The following is a 16467-nucleotide window of genomic DNA, read 5'->3' as shown; positions in this document are numbered from 1 at the left end:
TAACGCGTAGCACCCTAGGCCTAAAGAAAGTAAATATTAGAATAGATATAAAGGGAATAAGGGAAAATTAATACTAATAATAAGAGTCTTAATACTATAGGTAGTGCGCTTAGCAGCGCTCTTAAGCTTCTTAATATAAAGGTTAGTTTAGGCCTAGGTCTTATTTATACACTAGTTAATACGCTAGAAAGTAATACTAGTAGTAGTAGTAAGCTATATAATATTATTATTGCTATAACTACTATATAAAGGCGTAACAGCAGACTAAAGTAGAAATACTAGAGCACTAGTAGTAGATAGAATAATAGCACTAAGCTAATACTAATTATAGGCGCGCAAGTAGGTAGTAAGGGCAAGTAGAGTAATAGCGTTATTAGTTTAAGCCCTTAATATAAGATCCTTAAAATAATAGTAGAGCTAGTAGAACTATAGCACAAACTAGTAATAGGTGCCTTTAGTAGGTTTCCCTATAAAGGTACTAAGGGTCCCCTTCTTTGCAATATAGAGGTAATCCTCCTAGTAACTATAATAAAACTAAAGCTAGTTATAAAGGGCTTAGCAAATATTAGGATTATTAGTAAGGATAGCTTCTAATTAAGTATAGGTCTTATAGCTATAATAGTAGGACTTGTATAAGCGCCCTAGATATAGTTAGAACTTACTATAAAGAAAATAAAAATTAAGGGAAACTTACTACTACCTTCCTAATAGTTATACTTACTAAAGAGATAAAGCTAGTTAATATACTAATTATAGGGAAGTAGCTTTATAAAGCTACTATTATACTCCTTATTATCTAAGTTACTAGAAATAATAAAGCTGCTAAGTAGCTGTGTTTAGGGAGGCGTGTGCTAAGCAAAAGTTAGTGCAGGAAATATAGGGAGAACACTAGAAGTACGCACCTTATCTTAGTAGGCCTAGTATAGGGTCTAACTGCCCTATAGTAGATCCCTACTACTAGTACTAGTAGCGGTAGACAAGGATATAATAGAGGCTAGATAGGCAGGATTAACATAGAGAAGGTAGAAAGAGGGCTAATTAGTAGGGAAAATCTATTATATTATAAAGTAAGTTTAGGAAATTTATAGTAGGGGGGGGATAGCTATATTAGAACTTTTATAGTAGGATGCTAAAATAAGCGTATAGATGCTACACGCGTGTACTACTTAATATATAGGCCTATTATAAATTAGGAAGGAATAAAGATATAATAATAAAACCTAAGAATATATAGAAATAAAGCCTAAAATAGATTATAGGGTACAAAGATATAACCCTAGACCCCTAGAAAGACGATTTTATAATAGGTTATAGGGAAGGTTAGGGGTATGTAAAGGGCTTAGGCTTATACCTAAGCCTAGGTCTAACACAAGATAGACCAAGTCTAACACTACTACTAAGCGAACATATTGCACACCTATAAAAAGGCGCTAAGGGCTTACCTCTCCTTTAAGATACTAAATACTATTATCAACGCTTATTGCATTCTCCCTTAAGGCCAGTCTATAATAGTATCTATACTATTACTATCTATAACTAACCCCCCCCTAGCCCCCCCTAAACTATTATTTATATTATTCTAACGCCTCTATATCTCTTAGTAATAGTAGTAACACTTACGCGTAGCGTAAGTAGGGGAAGACTTAGTTAATAAGTATAAGTGGCAGTAGTAGCAGTAGCAGGAGGAGGGTAGTACTTTAATAGCTTGCTAACACGCAGCACCCTAGGCCTAAAGAAAGTAAACGTTAGAATAGATATAAAGGGAACAAGGGAAAATTAATACTAATAATAAGAGTCTTAATACTATAGGTAGTGTGCTTAGTAGCGCTCTTAAGCTTATTAATACAAAGGTTAGTTTAGGCCTAGGTCTTATTTATACACTAGTTAATACGCTAGAAGGTAATACTAGTAGTAGTAGCAAGCTATATAATATTATTATTGCTATAACTACTATATAAAGGTGTAATAGTAGACTAAAGTAGAAATACTAGAGCACTAGTAGTAGATAAAATAATAGTACTAAGCTAATACTAATTATAGGCGCGCAAGTAGGTAGTAGGGGCAAGTAGAGTAATAGTATTATTAGTTTAAGCCCTTAATATAAGATCCTTAAAATAATAGTAGAGCTAGTAGAACTATAGCACAAACTAGTAATAGGTGCCTTTAGTAGGTTTCCCTATAAAAGTACTAAGGGTCCCCTTCTTTATAATATAAAGGCGATCCTCCTAGTAACTATAATAAAACTAAAGCTAGTTATAGAGGGCTTAGTAAATATTAGGATTATTAGTAAGGATAGCTTCTAACTAAGTATAACTCTTGTAGCTATAATAGTAGGACTTATATAAGCGCCCTAGATATAGTTAGAACTTGCTATAAAGAAAATAAAAATTAAGGGGAACTTACTACTACCTTCCTAATAGTTACACTTACTAAAGAGATAAAGCTAGTTAATATACTAATTATAGGGAAGTAGCTTTATAAAGCTACTATTATACTCCTTATTATCTAAGTTACTAGAAATAATAAAGCTACTAAGTAGCTGTGTTTAGGGAGATGTGTGCTAAGTAAAAGTTAGTATAGGAAATATAGGGAGAATATTAGAAGTACGCACCTTATCTTAGTAGGCCTAGCGCGGGGTCTAACTACCTTATAGTAGATCCCTACTACTAGCACTAGTAGCAGTAGATAAGGATATAATAGAGGCTAGATAGGTAGGATTAATATAGAGAGGGTAGAGAGAGGGCTAATTAGTAGGGAAAATCTATTATATAATAAAGTAAGTTTAGGAAATTTATAGTAGGGGGGGGATAGCTATATTAGAACTTTTATAGTAGGGTGCTAAAATAAGCGCATAGACGCCACGCGCGCGTACTACTTAATATATAGGCCTATTATAAATTAGGAAGGAATATGAAGATATAATAATAAAACCTAAGAATATATAGAAATAAAGCCTAAAATAGATTATAGGGTATAAAGATATAACCCTAGACCCCTAGAAAGATAATTTTATAATAGTTTATAGGGAAGGTTAGGGGTATATAAAGGGCTTAGGCTTATGCCTAAGCCTAGGTCTAACACAAGATAGACTAAGTCTAACACTACTACTAAGCAAACATATTGCACACCTATAAAAAGGCGCAGAGGGCTTACCTCTCCTTTAAGATACTAAATACTATTATCAACGCTTATTGCATTCTCCCTTAAGGCCAGTCTATAACACTAGATACCACCTTATAATTTAGATTATTAGAAAAGAGCGTTATATTAGCTAAGTTACTACGCAAGTTTAACTTAACTTTCCTAGAATACAAGCCCTCTACCCCTTATTAAATAATCTAAAGTATAGTGCCTAAACAACCCTAATAATCCTAGATAACTTACCTAAGATATAATAGTAAGGAGCTTTAGCACTAATAATTAGGCTATTTAGGACCTAAGGCGCTTAAAGCTCTAGTTAAGTTAGTAATAAATATTAGGATTAAAGGAACTCCTAGGAGCAAATGCAAGTACTACGCTATTACACATGCCTAATAGGTTATATTAAGATAACTAAGGGAAAGATTACTACGTCTATACTACTAGGTATTATAGGATCTATTTAACATGCTAATAGGTATAACTTATAAGTAATAGATCTTAGTATTAAAGTGCGACTACTTAGGAAAGCTTTATACCTATCTACTATAAGCTAAAAACCTTAATAAGATTATATAGGTGTTTAAAGATTTTAAGAGCTTAATACTTAACTAATATAAACTTAGTATAGTTAAGATAATATAAGATAATAATATTATAACGCTCCCTTAGCGTGGCAAATCTTGCTTTTAGATCTAGGTAGCTAATAATAGTATTAAGATTAAGAGCTTACTTATATATACCTATAAACCTAATAGAGGAGTAGAAAGAGTAGGGCAGGAGATTATAACGAAATTAATTAAAATAAGGATTAGTGCTAACCTACTAACAAAGCTCTAGCCTAAAATTATTAAAGCAGTAACTTAGCTCTATAATATAAGCCTGTCCTATACTTATAATATAATATTACCTAATAAAGTGCTAGATTATTAGTTTACTAGATACTTTAGGTAGTAGCAACTAGAGTAGATAAGGGAGGCAACTACTAATCTCTACCCTAATTAGAGCAGAATATACGCCTATAGCTATTAAGCTTACCCCCTTAATAGAGATTAAGTAGCTAGGCGTTATAAGAGGGTTTTTAAGGTGAACCCTTAGGGTTATATTAGATATCTAGTAGGATATAGAGTATCTAATATATATAGGATATAGATCCCCTTACTTAATTAGATTATTATAATATAGAATATTACCTTTAATAAGGATCTTTTCTATAAAGAGGAAGATCTAGAGTAGCTTTAATAGTTAGAGGCTTAAAAGATAGTTAACGTTATTAGTAAAGATAAGATCTATAATATAGGAGAAGTATATAAAGAGCTTAATATCTTTAATTAGCTTTATATTATAGTAGAGTAATATAAGGAGTCTAGTAAGTAAGAAGGACTAAACCTAGTGTAGGAGCTAGGGGGTAGGGTAGAGCTAGAGAAGGTAGATAATTAGGCTAGCCTAGTAATTTACAACCCCCTAAGTAGACACCTCTAGCGTGGGTACTAAGTATAGCTAGCTTGGCACAAAGGATCTATATAAAGTCCCCTAAGCTAATAGGGCTCTAAACTCCTAAACTAATACTAGAACTAAACTTTAGTATAGGAGATAAAGGATCTATATAGGTTATAGATTAGGGTCTTACTACCTAAGATAGTAGTAATCTAACTTACTTTAACACTATAATAGGTAGCTCCTAGGAAAGACCTAGAGGGGAGAGTGCTATTAGTAGGTCACTCTATAAGAGCATAGAGATAGGTAAGGGCACCCTATCTAGCTCTTATAGGGGTAGTAAGTAGAGCTCCTACCTACCTACTTTAGAACTAGATTCTATATCTCCTATAGATCCCTTATAAGTGGCACCTAGAGCTCCTAGAAGAAGTAGAAAACTATAAGTTAAAGGACTACTACTAATATATATTAGTAAGCAAGCTTAGGGATAGGACCCTAATAAACTACTAGGAGGCTCTATAAGTATAGGGATATATATAGTAATAGATCTATTAGATATAGATCTAATTAGAAATCCCTTATATAATCTTTTAGTATATCCTAAACTAAATACTATAATCTATGCTATAATTATAGTAGTAATAGGGAGCAAATCTCCTAAAAACCCTAAAAGAAATACGCACTAGGACGCTCTATAAAAAGAGCTAAAATAATAGAAGGATCTCTATAACTACTAAATAGGATAGTAATTTAGAGACGTAGTATATAAAGAAATTAATACTCTACTAAAAGCTAGTACCTAGGAGGAGATTAATAGGCTAACTAAGGGAGATTATCTACTCCTACTTAAATAGGTGTTTATATATAAGCTTAATTAGGATAGTTACCTAATTAAGTATAAAGTAAGGATAGTAGTAAGAGGAGATCTATAGCTTACTAACGTAATTTATTTAACCTATATAGCTACCCTAGTAGCTTAAACCTTTAGGACTATAATAGCTATTAGAGCTAAGTTTAACCTTAAGATATATTAATATAACATTGTTAGAGCTTTTCTTAACGCCTTAAGGGATTAACACCCTATAGTTATCTGCGAGCTACCTAAAGGATATTAAATACCTAGGAAGTGCGTTAAGCTTAAACAAGCTCTATATAGATTAAAAGACTTACTATTATTATAGTATAACAAGCTCTTAACTACACTCTAAGAAAATAAGCTTATTACTTCTAAAGAGAAGCTATGCCTATTCTTTAACAGAGATTGTAGTATCTTGTTAATATTCTATGTGGACGATATCCTATCGCTCTATCACTAAAACTACGCAAGCTAAGCTTATAAAGTTATCTAAGCTCTAAAGCAAAGATATACTATAGAAGAGAAGGGACCTGTAAGCTAGTTTCTAGGGGTAAGAGTAATCTAGGATAGAAAGAGACAGATAATAACGCTTGTTTATAATAAATACATTAACAAGATTATAAAGAAATTTAATCTAGTAGAGATAGGAAAATTCCCTACTATACTACTATTAAGTAAAGACATTAAAAAGAGCACTAGAGAAGCTACTAAAAAGGAGATTAAGGACTATTAGGAGCGCGTTGGATTAATCCTGTACACCTTAATTATAGTGCGCCCTAATATTACCTATGTAGCCTCCTAGCTCTCCTAATACCTTACTAACCTATCTAAATAATACTTTAATGCGGTTAATTAAGTAATTATCTATCTATACTAAACTTAATACTAATTAATCTAATATAGGAATAGGGATCCTAATAAGCTTATAATATATAGTAATATATTATTTACTAATAATATTAATACTTAGTAATTATTATATAGATACCTAATTACGCTCTTTAGAGGACCTATTATTTAGAAGGTAGCTTAATAAGCAACTGTTACTACGTTAACTACTAAGGCAGAGCTCCTTACGCTTAAGCAAGTAAGTAAAGAAGCAATAGTGTTAAAACGCTTTTTAACTAAAATACACCTTACTTTAGATACTACCTAGATAATTAATTGTAATAATTAATAAACTATTAGGTTAGTAGTAGGCAACAATAAAAGGATTACTACTAAGCTGCGCTATGTAGATATTTAAAACATGTGGCTTAGGCAAGAGTATACAAAGGGATCTTTCTATATTACCTACCTACCTACTAGTAATATACTAGCTAATAAGCTTACTAAAAACCTAACTATATAATAATTTATAAGGTTTAGGAAGTACCTAAAGTTATATAATAGTAGAGTATATATTATATAGTATTAATTAAAGTAAGGTAGTATATAAGATCTATTAATATATAATATAAGAATAATTAACTATAGCCTACCTCTCTATTATTAACTAGGTAGCTTCTCTAAAGAGCTCTATTACGCGTAAGAAGCGTGCCTTAGAGTCTATAGGGAGCTACCTAGGTTACCCTAACCTAGGATCTATAGGGGGAACCTTAGAGAAGCTAGAGTCCTTATTTTCTAATAAGGAGCTCTAGGCGCCCTTAGCTATAGTATTAGCCTTACGTGCAAGCTTAGTAGTAGTAGTAGTAGCTTTTACTAGCTCCTACTACTTAGCCTTACTCTCCTTAAGGAGCACTAAGACCCTTTACTTCTTATTCTTAAAAAGGTCTTAGCTCTTACCTACTTACTTTCTTACTAGGAAGGATAGTATAGAATATTAGGTAAGCTTAGAGCTATTAGTTTATTAATATAGATCTTACTAAGTATTATAAAGGAAAAATTCTTATATAGATTATATATATTAGGATATAGCTATACCTAGAGAAGTACTACTAGTACTAAGTCCCTCTACTAGAAGAGTTATAGTATTTACTATTAGACTTATTAAAGAGTATAGAGTATAAATAATTTAGATAAGTTTTAGTATAATAAATACTAGGCTCTCTATAATAGGAGGATCTTAGGGTCTCCTTAGGAGCTAGAAAGGGAGTAGGAGTAGGAGTAGGGATATAGAGTAGGGTCTAGGGAGGAGTAGGAGCTAGAGTTAGAGCTAGAGTAGTAAGAGCTAGAGTAGGAGCGCCCTTCCTTAGCTTCTTAATCTTAATAGTAGTAGTAGTAGCTATATACTTAGCTACTATATACTTTATAATAGCCTTATACTTAGTAGTAGTATATTCTTCTTTAGTAGTAGTAGCTTTAGTAACTATAGCTTTAGCTATATAGAAGGTAATAAAGGTAGTATAGGTAGAGTAAGTATAAGTAGTAGTTTTTAACTTTAACTAAAATATAAATTAGTAGAGATATAAGTATAGTTTAGATTTTTAAGGTTATATAATCTTATAATTTAAGCTATAGTAAAGATTATAGTTAGGTAGATAGAGTTATAAAGCTTAGTCTAGATAATATTTATATATATAAGTATAGGCTAAATAAAGAAGGTATACTAGTTAGTATCTAAAGGGTAAGCTAATTTAACCCTTTAGATATATAACACTCTAATTAGCTACACTACCTACTAACTATAAGCGTAACTATAATAATAAAAGATCTACCTATACTTAGGGGGTGTATTATAAGAGGGATATTAACTAGATTATAGAGTATCTTAATCTAATTAATCCTAATTAATACCCTTATATAACCTACTATCTAATTAACTACTAGCTTACTACTAAGTGCCTAATAAAAAGTAGAAGCTCTAGTAAGGAAGGTTTACTAATTATTTACCTTTTAGTAAGGGTAGCTAAAGCTCTATATATATAAGTACAATTATAGTAGATATAATCTAATAATCTATCTCCTAAATTATTCCTAACCTTAGTAATCTAAATTTCCACAGTAGCTATATACTTAGCCTTTTTAGTAGCCTTAGTAGTAGTAGCTTTAGTAGTATAAAAGGGATTAAAAGTAGCGTAGGTAGAATAAGTATAAGTAGTAGATTTTAATTTTAACTAAGATATAGATTAGTAGGGATATAGGTATAGTTTAGATCTTTAGTTATATAATCTTATAATTTAAGCTATAGTAAAAATTATAGTTAGGTAAATAAAGTCTAGAGCTTAGTCTAAATAATATTAGCGCGTAAGCGCGTAGGGCTAATAAGGAAAGCGCGCTAGCCCTAATCTAGTATCTAAAAGGTGCGCTAATTTAACCCTTTAGATATATAACGCCCTAATTAGCTATACTAACTACTAACTACGCGTGTAACTATAATAAAGATCTACCTATACCTAGAGGGTGTGTTATAGGTGGGATAATAACTAGATTATATAGTATTTTAATCTTAATTAATCCTAATTAAATCCTAGTTAATACCTATATATAACCTACTATCTAATTAACTACTAGCTTACTACTAAGTACCTAATAAAAAGAAGAAGCTCTAGTAAGGAAGGTTTACTAATTATACACCTTCTAGTAAGGGTAGCTAAAGCTCTGTATATATAAGTCTAATTCTAGTAGAGACAATCTAATAATCTATCTCCTAAATTATTCCTAACTTTAGTAATCTCTATTTCTACATATAGCTTTTTAACGCACTTTTGGCAACCTTACGCCTATAGGATGCCTTAGCTAACGCACGAAAACGAATATAGCGTTCCTACACGCTACGCTATTATTACTCTTTGTTATAAGGGACGCGGCTAAACAAAGTAAAAAACTACTAAATAACTAAATAAGTAACTCTACAATAATATTAAAATATCTTTAATAAGTAAAAACTAAATCCTTATACCTTGTATTATTATACTAGCTAAGATAGTTAAGAAAGAGCCTATAAAATAATATAGTAGTAGAGGTAATATTATAGTATAGGTGTCTAATTAGACCCCTTAAAAAGCTACTTATATAATTTAAACTATCTAATCTACTCTAATAAATCTAATAATTATAACTTTAAAAAATCTTATAATAATAGCTATTATAGGTAGCGCAATATCGTTATTTAGTAGGTGGTGAATTTTAGTGTTAGTAACTTAGTACTAAGTGGGCGCTTAGTAGGGGTGGGCGCTCGGTGGTGGATCACGTTACTGCCCCCCAATCATTCTGCCTCCTTACTGCTAATCTAATCACAAGACTATCTATATACATCACATAGCTAACCTTCCACATGTCTCTCACTTTCACTTTCACTTTCACTGCTTCACTACTACATGGCCGTGACGCTACTTTACGACGAATTCTGTCTGTCTCTATCTGTATCTTGAGGAGCTGAGCTGAAGCCTTGCATTCGAACGCATTCAGCATATTGCGGGCCCGAGCTCCTTACACACAGTAGACGCATGTGGGCTTGTGTTACATGACCGGATGTCCTCTCCGCTTTACTGCACTCTTAGCATGCAGATCCCAGCTGTCAATCAGACTCCAATGGAAAAGAAATCGATGCAATTATCACGCTTCGCTCCTTCTACGAGCCGGATCTGCTTCGCATCAACGTTCCATATCTTTTGTAGCTACCGCATCCGTCGACCTTGCTCAGGTTTCACTATCCATCTGACAAACGTTAATCAATGACCAACTCAATATATCGAATGCAACTCGAACAATGGGAACCCTCACCGAATCGGGTACAATAGGCCATTGTGCCAACTAGGGTGAGATCTGCATGTCAAGGTATAGAAGGGCACATGGTTGCCTGCATAGACTCTACCAACACTGTCTTGGACACATCTTCAACATGCAATTCGTTACCACTGCTGTTGCTTCTCTGCTCTTCCTGGGCACCGCCGCTCTGCCGTACACTCCACACCCCACGTTCTGCGGCATCCGTGGCTATGACTATCTGAATAAGCCATACGACGTCCAGCAGGATTCGAGGATCCGAACGTTGGATGAATGCAGATTCCAATGTCTGCTGACATCGCGTTGCATCAGTTATGCAGTGGGTAAAGGAGCCTGTGTCCTCTATGACTACGACACGTTGGAGACCTTTGTGCCGTACGAGGGAAGCAAGTACCTTTTCTACGACAGGTCTTGCGACCCAGAGTCATATCCCACTGAACCATCATACCCATACCCTTCTTCTGATCCGACTCACTACCCATACCCCGTTCCTGATCCCCACCCGACCCCAGACCCCAACCCAACTCCAGATCCCTATCCAACCCCCAGCCCCAATCCAAACCCAAATCCCCCCTCAGCACCAGGTACCTGTTCATCCAACGGCCTCCCCTCTCTCTTCACCTGCGGCAGCGACCTCGAAGTATACGGCCACATACAAATCCTCGACTCCAACACAGACGTGGAACTCGGCTACATCAACCTCGACATCTGGCCATACAACATTTTCCAAAAGAGTCCGCTGGACAGGGCCTTGGTCGTCAAAGCAACCTACACCGCACCAGACTGCAGCAACCCCAACGGTGTTGCTCTCGAGCTCATGAATGTAGAGGGCTCTAATATTCAACCTGGATATCTTGGGACGGCTGGTAGCTTTCAGCTCTCGGATCTTCTGGGGTTATACGGGTATGTTTTTTTTTCATTCCTTGGAATGCTGCCTTGTTTTCAGATTACTAATTCTTTTGCTCTACATCTAGTTATTCATCTACGACAGTAGTCACCCTTGGTACGTTCAACAGCCACCTCCATCCCCCTCCCCTCAATGATCAAAAATAATTCATAAAATCCCATCTAACCCAAACCCCCAAGTCCCCCCCAACGTCCTCGGCCTAGACGGCCTCTCCGCAGACAACAATTTCCCCATCCAAGCCTCAGTCGTAAGCTCCTTCCCCCCATCCTCCCCCCATGATATCAATCTAACCCCCCCACCAGTGGACCCTCGACCTCACCTGTGGCTACCTCACCTCCACCCTCATCAACCCAGACAACTGTACGTATCCCCCTTCCCTTCCCTACATTCTTCCCAACCCCGCTAACCCACCCCCCCTAATCCAGCCCCCCTCCCCGTCACACAAATCCTCGACTACGCAGACTGCCAGAACGGCTGCTTGCACCAGACACGCAATGAAGCGGCGTTTTTGGCGGATCATCCGCGTAGAGAGGATGTCGTGGTTGTGAGGTTTCGGTTTGTGCCGTTTACGTGAGGGGCAGGGATGTTGTTGTTAATGGGGGTTTTTGGTGGTGGTGGTGTGGTTGTAATGGCAGGAGTGATAGAAGCGGTTATATTGGTAGTAGATGGAAGTACATTGAAATTTGTGATTGAACATCATGTCCACATGTGAATATGCGCATTCTGTATCCCCTCGTCTCCCTCTCTCTTACAATCACACACACACACACATATATATATATATATTCAAACGTCCATACATTAGAAAAGAACACAGCAAAGTCAACAAGAACAAAACTCAACAATGCGAAAGAAAAAAAAATACTAAATAAAATAATAGGTCTAAAACCCTAAAGTGCGTGCGCGCATATATATAAAAGGGGGAAGAGAGAAAGAGAGAGAGAGAGAGAGAGAGAGAGAAAGCAAGAAAGGCGAGGGGAAAAGAAAAAAAGTTTCAAGCCCCTCCCATCTCTCCCCAAAAAACCATCTCTCTTTGTAAAGAAAAGAAGAAAAAAGGAAAAGAAGAGGAAGAAAAAAAAAGGATTTCCCTGCCCGCAAATCACGCCCGGCCCTCCCACGGCCGCCAAAACTTCCACCCCTCCCTAACCTCACTCAACCCCTTGCGCCTCGAACTAGCCACCCCAACAAGCCGTTCAATCCCGACATTCCCCTCAGCCTTTAGAAACTTTTCCTGGTCGATTTCCTCGCCGCCCTCCTCCTCGTTCCCATTGTGCAAGACGGCAGGCCACAAGACGCCGACACCATCGCCAGCCAGTGTAGTTTCAAACTTTTCAAACCCCTCGTTTTCGAGCTTGAGCTCGAGCGAGTCGAGAATCTTGTACTTGAGCTTGGTGCCGTTGGAGATGATGGAGGCGTTGCAGTCGGCGTCGGCTTCGGACGAGGCGTCCGAGTCGTCCGAGGAGAGGTCGTGGGTGCCGTTGGCGAGGGCGGGGGGCTGGGGCTTGAGGATGGTGATGGCGCAGCCGCCTCCGCCGGCGCCTGTGAGTTTGGTCCAGCCGATGCCGGTGTGGTCGATGAGTTCGCGGATGCGTTCGAGCTTGGGGTGGGAGACGCCCAGGGAGACGAGGAGGCCGTGGTTGATGGTGACGAGTTCGCCGAGGAACTTGAGTGAGGCGTGGGAAGTGGGGTCGAAGTCGGGAGAGGTGAGTAGCTTGTGTGCGGACTCGGTGACGAGGCCGATGGCGTTGAGGATGTTCTCCGTCAGAGCTGGGTGGATCTGTCGGAGGTGGGCGACTTTTGCGACTTCGGTGGCTGTGCTGCGCGATTGCCGTGTGTTTACGAGGAGGAGGGGGAGTTCGGGGAAGCTGTGTATTGGCACGACGAGGGGTGGCTTGCCTTCTCTCCGCTGGAACAGCAATGCCTTGCCGCCCGAGGAGACTGTGTTGTCCACGCCTGATGGATTTCCGTGTATGCACATCTCACCGACAAATGACCAGCGGTTGATGCGCTCGATGTTAAGTTCACACTCTTGTGGCGGCTGGTCCTGGTGGGGCCCGCTGAGTGCGCGTATTTGCAGGAGCAGCGCTGTGCTCAGACAGACGGAGATACTGGCGCTGCTACCCAGGCCCGCGCCAATCGGGATGGTGGATCGCAGTGTGTAGACGCACGGCGGGACTTTGCGCGACGCGAGCGAGAGGAAGAGGTATAGGAAGGAACAGGCCGAGGCGTGGTGGATCTTGCGTATCGACTCGGGGGCCTTTGGCGATACTTGGTCGATAAAGGGCTGTATGGCAGCCATGAAGTCGGGGTCTAGCGAGGTGACGGAATCGTAGTAGTACTTCTTCTTGCCCGGCATGGTGAAGGTATCCCATGGCAGCTCGTCGATATTCCATGTGTGTTCCATCTGGATGTCTGGGAAGCGCAACTGGACGGTTCGGTTGGACTTGGAGAGGAAGGAGACGTGGAGGTAGGAGCGCAGAGAGATGGCGGCGGCGATGGCGGCCTGTATACAGCGTGTTAGCAGCAATAGACTACGGCCGCGTCATGCTTGCCAGCGCCGAGCGTACCTTTCCATGGACGACGGCGTGCTCGCCGTAGACTATGACTTTGCCTGGCGCAGAGACCATGAAGGGTGGCATCATAGGCGACGACTGCTTCCTGTGCATCGCGGGCAGGCCATTTCGTGCAGGCAGTGTGGCCGAGGGCATCTTGACGGCCAATTGGGCGGGCAAAGGGTCGATGGGGGAGGATTCGGGCGTCTGTGTGCTATGCGACGAGGTCGACGAGGACGGGTGAAGGCTGGCTATCCGACTGTTAGCCACAGGCGTGTGGGACAAAAGCGAGAGCGCATCGCCTCACGTGGGCCGTCGACAGTCTTTCTGCGCATGCTGCCGTTTGCCGCCATGGGTAGCAGGCAAGAGTAGTACAATCTAAGCCACACAGGACGATCTTGGTGGAGAGGGGAGGAGGATTGGGAGTGGTTGAATGATGGTTGGTGGGTGATTGCGCCGCGTTGTTGTCGTCAGGAGGCGTAGCGATTGCGCGAGTTCCAATGTTGTAGTTGGCCGAGTTTAGGGGCGCGAGGTGATAGAGTCTGGTAGGAAGAAGAAGAAGGAGAGGAGGAGGAGGAGGAGGAGGAGGAGGAGTTACAGTACATGGACTTACTTACCCATCTACCTAGAAGCCAAACTACCCAACTATGTAATAATAGCCTAACTTGACTGCCCCCAGTGCCAAGATGAAAGAGCGTAGTAGTCTACCCAGTCGTCTTCACCCTGGAACGTCTGTTCCCCATGCAAGGAACAAAGGAACGCTCTCTCGGCAAACAAAGTGGACAATCCCTGTTTCTAGAATTCCAGTGCCCGGCCCAGTCTCCTGTCAGCTCTGCCCTACCGGATCTCCACCCTCTCGCGCCCCCCCATTGACATTCACACAAAATCAGTCTTGTGAACCGTGAACTGATGATGCATCCAACAACAACAACAACAACAACAACAACAACAACAACAACACCAGCAATGTCCCCAGCTCCAGTTACGCCCCATAGTCACTGGCGGGATGCGGGGTTCCCCCACCTTTCTTTCCTCCCTTTTCTTCCCTCTCTTTCGGAGACAATACTATCCAATCTCTTACCCACACATCATGCCCTTTTTTTATTCACCGATTCGTCCATGCAGCCCCCCCTGCCTGCGCCCACCCCTCCCATCCTGCTGAATCAACCTGCAAATACCAACGTCAGCTTACGGTACCGGTACATATACCAACTTCAAACTTGGGATAGGCCATTGATGTGCAAGTACGGTGGTAGAGTATGCAGTGGCAGTATCACCTACTCTGGACTACGGTAATACTCCTACTTACAGTCGACTTTGTTCACTGCGCCCCGCTTGGGTGGCGCCGATGCAAAGCCACAACCGCTACGTAGGCATGTGGCACATCATCACCTTATTCACAGACACTACTCTACAATCATCGTTCCTAAGCCGAACGAGCATGCATGCACCGGTAGTGGCCACCGCTAGCAATTCAATGTACAATACGTCGTGCAAAACAGGTGCCCTCCTCCATCATCACCACCAATCACCACCCATGTTGTTCCCAGACGCCTCGCTATGCATGTTTTCACCCATCTCGACCACCCCTAGGATGGTGTTTTGATCATGAAAATCTAAGACCATTGTCAGTGTCGATGCAGCCATCAACATCAATCCACAACATACCTCTTTCATGGCCTGTGCATCCATCGTGGCAGCCTTCTTTTGACGAATCCACCGTTGTCTGACTGCGTGCATGCCTCGTGGCGTATATACTAGACCGGCAGTCGATGTCGCCGGTGTCGAAGTGCCAGTCGCGGGAACCGATGATGAGCATGCTGTACTCTCTTCCTCGCTCTCCGAGCTCGAGTCATCAGATTCGTCCTTTGCCTTCTTCGCAGCCTTGGCCGCCTTCTTAGCCGCCTTCTTCAGCCTCTTTTCCTCCTTGCGAGCCTTCTTCTCCGCTTTCCGTCTTGCCTTGTCCGTCAGGGCTTCGGGGTCCGATGCTGCCGATCGCAGGTCCTCTGGTTCCGACCAAGACTTCTTTGCCTTCTTACTTTTCTCCTTTCTCGATTTCCTGTCCTTCTTCGACGCGGCTGTGCTATCCTCAGCCTCATCCATCACGTCTTCCCGCAGATCCATATTTTTCTTCTTGCGCTTCAACGTTGGCTCCTCGGTGCGGACCTCTACTGCTTCGACTTCTAGCCGCTTCCTCTTCTTGTCTTTCTTCTCCTTTTTGATCGTGCTGTTATCGTCGCTCTCGGGCTCCGTCTTGACCTCGACCTCGACTTCAGGCTCCTCCTTGAATTCCGTCTTGCTCACAATCTTGTCACCCACGAGAAGTCCACCACTGACAAAGTTCATCATGCCGTACTTGCGATAGACAAATGCTCGCTTCTCAATCTCGTCCCGCCTCTCCTCTTCCTTCTTGACTGCTGCTTCGTTGCCATTGAGCCTGCCTAGAATACTTTCCAAGCCTGCAAGACCAAAGTTCTCCGCACGCTCACTACCACGCTTCGCACCCAAACCAAGATTATCGTCTTTCAGGAGGACTCGAATGTGTGAAGCGGAGGCGACCGTGTAGTGAGCGGAATGGGAGGCATCTTTAGCACCGAGATGATCGCCTTGCTTCCAGCCTTGCTTGGCCAATATGCGGTGACCGAAGCGCGAGGTATTGTTCGCCCAGGTGTTGTTGTTGGGATCATTGGAGATTTTCGAGCGACTGCGCAGCGATTAGCCATGGGATTTGTATTGGTGGCTCGTAAACCGTATGTGCATACTTCTTCGGCGCTGCAAGACCCATCTTGACGACTGGAATTTCTCTTCTCCTAATGTTGCTCGCTGAAGTGAAAAGCGGAAGCGGAAGTCCGCCGACCGCGTCCAAAAATTTGTGGATGCGACGCTAGCACGAACTCTTGGCATCATGT

At 40.5% G+C, this 16467-nt stretch overlaps 3 protein-coding genes across 3 annotated transcripts; 1 reads left to right on the top strand and 2 right to left on the bottom strand.

The window, feature by feature from the left end:
* The first annotated feature begins 9604 nt into the window (after nt 1-9604).
* IAQ61_001938 (uncharacterized protein) lies at nt 9605-11660 on the top strand. The gene is made up of 5 exons (XM_003833749.2): nt 9605-11002; nt 11074-11102; nt 11186-11253; nt 11309-11366; nt 11432-11660. The coding sequence occupies exons 1-5, from the start codon at nt 10143-10145 to the stop codon at nt 11578-11580; spliced, it is 1164 nt and encodes a 387-aa protein (XP_003833797.2). The 5' UTR covers nt 9605-10142; the 3' UTR covers nt 11581-11660.
* On the bottom strand, nt 11661-13911 carry IAQ61_001937 (uncharacterized protein; the record flags this gene model as incomplete). The annotated part of the gene is made up of 3 exons (XM_003833748.2): nt 11661-13509; nt 13574-13809; nt 13866-13911. The coding sequence occupies 3 exons, from the start codon at nt 13909-13911 to the stop codon at nt 12106-12108; spliced, it is 1686 nt and encodes a 561-aa protein (XP_003833796.1). The 3' UTR covers nt 11661-12105.
* Nucleotides 13912-15147: 1236 nt separating this feature from the next.
* Nucleotides 15148-16343, bottom strand: PXR1 (telomerase inhibitor; the record flags this gene model as incomplete). Its single annotated transcript, XM_003833747.1, has 3 exons — nt 15148-15174; nt 15227-16262; nt 16321-16343. The coding sequence occupies 3 exons, from the start codon at nt 16341-16343 to the stop codon at nt 15148-15150; spliced, it is 1086 nt and encodes a 361-aa protein (XP_003833795.1).
* Between the last annotated feature and the right edge of the window lie 124 nt (nt 16344-16467).

The sequence above is a fragment of the Plenodomus lingam genome (genome assembly GCF_022343315.1).
Source record: "Plenodomus lingam strain CAN1 chromosome Unknown contig_13, whole genome shotgun sequence".
Taxonomy (NCBI): domain Eukaryota; kingdom Fungi; phylum Ascomycota; class Dothideomycetes; order Pleosporales; family Leptosphaeriaceae; genus Plenodomus; species Plenodomus lingam.
The sequence above is the reverse complement of the archived record's forward strand: the minus strand, read 5'-3'. Positions and strand labels throughout refer to the sequence as shown.

Bases quoted from the DNA above. Each gene is read 5' to 3' on its own strand.
- IAQ61_001938 (XM_003833749.2), top strand. From the start codon at position 10,143: ATGTCAAGGTATAGAAGGGCACATGGTTGCCTGCATAGACTCTACCAA. The intron at 11,103-11,185 runs GTACGTTCAACA...CAAACCCCCAAG, and splicing joins TACGACAGTAGTCACCCTTG to TCCCCCCCAACGTCCTCGGC. The intron at 11,367-11,431 runs GTACGTATCCCC...CCCCTAATCCAG, and splicing joins CCTCATCAACCCAGACAACT to CCCCCCTCCCCGTCACACAA.